Raw genomic sequence first — 1,564 nt, forward strand, 5'->3', positions numbered from 1 at the left:
GCTCGAGAGCAAGCAGGCCTTGAACCGTTCGTTGAAGAGACGAAAGATGAAGCTAAAATGCCAATAACGAGTGAAAAATACATCGAGGCGGTTTGCAAAGCCATGCAGGGGGCAAGTGGGCTTCGTTTCGCCTGCTAGTGCCTTGCATTGTGTCCTTGTCTCTTTCATACACCGATTGTCCAGCTGTGTGGGTCTATCTTTGGCACTGGTTGCAGGCAAAGCAGCATTTGACTCACTTGCTTGCCTTCGTTCGTGCTCAGGTGGAAACAGTGGATAACGATGCGGAAAACATCAGGCGCAGCGGCACCTATGCGTACGCACCTCAGACGGATTCTGAGAAAGGGTGCGCTGCGGCTGTCTCCTATTGGAAAGAAGCCCACGTGAAGCTTGGGAATCTACCACCCGTGTATGAAGGAAATACAGATGTGTATGCGGAAAGCCGAAGCCGCTCACTTGTAGCCCTGTACAGCGCCAAAGACGACGCCACCATCTCCTGCGCGTACATCACTTGCCCTGTCTCCATAACGAGCACCACCACAGTTAGTACCCCAACAGAGCCAACTGCTGGTGGGGAGGAAGAAGAGGAAGAGCGCGAGGATGAAGAGAATCTTCCCGTAGGTAATGAGGGAGAACCTAAAAGCCAGCCGAAGCCCGGGCCGACAGCTCGGCGCCTCTCCACATCCTCGGAGACGATTACCGGCCTTGTTTGCCTCACCAATCCTCCAGCTCTTGTACAAGGAGAAAAGCCCTTCTCGTACGCATTTTTGAATGTGCTGTCTGGTTTCACTCTTGGCTGCATCTCCTGCCTCAGTGCTGTTTCTCTTCCTTGGTGCACGCATTGTGGGAATGCTTCATTTTATCTGCTGTTTGTATTTACTTCGCCTGCTGCAGTCGCATGCTAATTTTATTGAACGCGTTTTCTGTGTTGATTGTCGCAAACTACTTGGATGTTGTTGCTCCATCTATGCTGTGTCGTTATGTTTATGTTCTTTTCTCGTTCCGCTCTGCTTTCCATCAATGCTTCTGCGCCTTCCAAGTAATGCTTACTTGTGCGCTGTTTTTTTTGCCTGTCTGTGCATCACTATTCGGCCCCTCTCAGATTCGTCTTGATCCCTTTCATCTCTTTATTCATACACCAAGTTGTGTCCTTCCATAATCTGTTATACGACTTTCTCTGCTTTTGTTGCTTGCATGAGCTTTCCTGTTAATCACATGCGGCCGTAATGCTTGGTTTTGTGTGTTGTCAATGTATAAGGGGATTGCTTGTCGCTTCTGTTATGTGTGAACGTCTGCGCAGTGAGGAGGTTTGGGCGGGCATAAAGGAAGCCATAGAAAACTCCGCTTCTGCCTCAACGCAGTCTGCTCTCCTTGTCACCGCTTTACTCGTGTTCACTCCATTCATCATTCTCTAGGCAGCGTCAGCGAGCAAACGCCATGTTATGCTTTTAGCCGCAGCTGGCATACTAGGGCAACTGAATTTCCCCCAGTGTTTGGAGAATGTGCAGAAAGTATAGGTTTCTTTGACCCCGTAGACTGGGGCTCTCCGCAGAGAGGCGGCATTAAA

General features: G+C 49.9%; 1 protein-coding gene across 1 annotated transcript; it reads left to right on the top strand.

Moving 5' to 3' along the window:
* Positions 1-57: 57 nt before the first annotated feature.
* EMH_0043610 (SAG family member) lies at positions 58-1,412 on the top strand (the record flags this gene model as incomplete). The annotated part of the gene is made up of 3 exons (XM_013495862.1): positions 58-90; positions 261-754; positions 1,298-1,412. The coding sequence occupies 3 exons, from the start codon at positions 58-60 to the stop codon at positions 1,410-1,412; spliced, it is 642 nt and encodes a 213-aa protein (XP_013351316.1).
* Between the last annotated feature and the right edge of the window lie 152 nt (positions 1,413-1,564).

This window comes from Eimeria mitis, genomic scaffold (assembly GCF_000499745.2).
Source record: "Eimeria mitis Houghton genomic scaffold, Emh_scaff1794, whole genome shotgun sequence".
Classification (NCBI taxonomy): domain Eukaryota; phylum Apicomplexa; class Conoidasida; order Eucoccidiorida; family Eimeriidae; genus Eimeria; species Eimeria mitis.